This window comes from Protobothrops mucrosquamatus, unplaced genomic scaffold (genome assembly GCF_001527695.2).
Source record: "Protobothrops mucrosquamatus isolate PMUCROS unplaced genomic scaffold, P.Mucros_1.0 scaffold3537, whole genome shotgun sequence".
NCBI lineage: Eukaryota > Metazoa > Chordata > Lepidosauria > Squamata > Viperidae > Protobothrops > Protobothrops mucrosquamatus.
In genome coordinates, this window is record NW_015389505.1 from 199,166 (window position 1) to 201,665 (window position 2,500).

General features: G+C 41.5%; 1 protein-coding gene across 1 annotated transcript in view; it reads right to left on the bottom strand.

Moving 5' to 3' along the window:
• Positions 1-2,500, bottom strand: part of GBX1 (gastrulation brain homeobox 1) — a 10,843-nt gene that overhangs the window by 8,255 nt on the left and 88 nt on the right. Inside the window, exon 1 of the mRNA XM_015827171.1 lies at positions 2,402-2,500. This exon is cut by the window's right edge and continues 88 nt beyond it. Coding sequence (XP_015682657.1) covers positions 2,402-2,500 — 99 coding nt within the window. The remainder of the gene's footprint in view (positions 1-2,401) is intronic.

Below are 2,500 nucleotides of genomic sequence, written 5' to 3' on the forward strand. Positions count from 1 at the left end.
GTTTTGCATGGGGTATTTTTAGAGCAGGCCTGTTATTTAATTTGATTTTAGAATAGAAATTTGTGTATATTTATCGTGGTTTTTATTATCGCCTGTTCACCGCCCTGAGTCCCGTAAGGGAGATAGGGCGGTATATAAATTCAATAAATAATAATAATAATAATAATAATAATAATAATAATAATAATAATAATAATAAGTGCCTGCTTGCTGGCCTGTATGGAGGGGGGGTCTTCAGGGGTTAAAGCTCTGGAGGGCTCGAATTCCGAGGGACTCAGGAGCCGAGGAAATGGGCAAGGGGGAGGGGTCTTCACGAGGAGGTTTTGGAGCCTGCAGAACTTTGGAGTAGAGTGGAGTAGAGTAGAATAGAATAGAATAGAATAGAATAGAATAGAATAGAATAGAAAATATGGAATGGAATAAAATGGAATGGAATAGAATAGAAAAAATGGAATGGAATGGAACAGAACGGAACAGAACAGAACAGAATAGAAAATATGGAATGGAATTGAACAGAATAGAAAATATGGAATGGAATAGAATAGAATGGAATAGAATAGAATAGAAAAAATGGAATGGAATGGAACGGAACAGAACATAAAATATGGAATAGAATAGAATAGAAAAAATGGAATGGAATGGAATGGAACAGAACAGAATAGAAAATATGGAATGGAATAGAATGGAATGGAATAGAATAGAATAGAAAAAATGGAATGGAATGGAACAGAACAGAAAATATGGAATGGAATAAAATGGAATGGAATAGAATACAATAGAAAAATGGAATGGAACGGAACAGAACAGAACAGAAAATATGGAATGGAATGGAATAAAATAGAAAAAATGGAATGGAATGGAACAGAACAGAACAGAAAATATGGAATGGAATAGAATGGAATAGAAAAAATGGAATGGAATGGAACGGAACAGAACAGAACAGAATAGAAAATATGGAATGGAATAGAATGGAATGGACTAGAATAGAATAGAAAAAATGGAACGGAACAGAACAAAAAATGGAATGGAATTGAATAGAAAAAATGGAATGGAACGGAACGGAACAGAATAGAAAATATGGAATGGAATAGAATGGAATGGAATAAGAATTAAGGGAACAGAACAGAACAGAATAGAAGCTGGAAGGTACCTTGGAGGTCTTCTAGTCCAGCCCACTGCTCAAGCAGGAGAACCTACACCAACTCAGACAGGTGACTGTCCAATCTCTTCTTCCTATGAGACATTTCCTCCAAGGAGCCATTCTGGTTCTCTCTCCACAGGACTTGGCTTCCTTTTGTCCGAACTGGTCTGTAGGGTTTCCTGCCTGAGAAGGGGGTTGGACTAGATGACCTCCAAGGTCCCTTCCAACTTTATATATTATTATTATTATTATTATTATTATTATTATTATTATTATTATTATTATTATTATTATTATTACTACTACTACTACTACTATTACTATTACTACTATTACCACTATTACTATTTATTATTACTTATTATTATTACTACTACTACTATTATTATTACTATTATTACTATTATTATTATTACTATTTATTATTATTATTATTACTACTACTACTACTATTATTACTAATTATTATTATTATTATTATTATTATTATTATTATTATTATTATTATTATTATTATTATTATTATTATTAACCCAGAGGGATAACCATGGGGTGAGGAGTGTGGACAGTGTATGACCTTAGCAAGAGAGGATAGAGTGAGGGGTGGGAGACCCCCACTCCTCATTGGAAAGGGGGGCAAAAATTGCAGGAACCCAGATTCTGGGGGGAACGTTAGCCGAATCCCCTCGGAGTAGAAGCAGCTCTACAGAGGAGGGGTCCCCACGCTCGGCCACTTCGTGGACTTCAGCTGTGGGGGGCTGAGGTGGACAGGAGCAGGTCCCCCTCCCACTGGACACCCCCCTCTCCCCTTCCTGGAAGCAGCCAGTGGGATGACCCCTCGTCTCCCGTCAGGCCTAGGACAATCCACCGCGGCCCAAGCCCATCGGCGGCGGGACGAAAGTCTTGCGCGCTCACAGTGCGGAAACGGGGGGAACGGAACCTATGAAAGGAATGAAGGGTGGACGGCCAACATTAAAGTCATTTTTGTTTAATCGGTTTTAAATAATTAAATGGAACCGTGGAATGGCCGGCTCTCCCTTCCTGCTTTGGCCAGACCCTTCTCGGTCACCTAGTGGGCGGATCACGGCTACCTGGACGCAGGGCACCTGTTGGCGCACTTCCTGGGCGGAGGGGGGCAAGGAGCCTTAACCGGTGTTGGGGGGGAGGAATGTCACCCTGAGCATCCAGTTTGCCACCGGTGAGGGTCCGGCGGCATCGACCGCGCTGGGGAGACCCTTTGACCTCCCCTCCGGCCCTTACCCCATTTCTGGCTGGTCCAGCGCAGGTCCTGGCTCTTGGCCAGGATGACCAGGTCCACCGCGGAGCGGCCGGAGAAATGGCGCTGCACCTCGGCCAGGT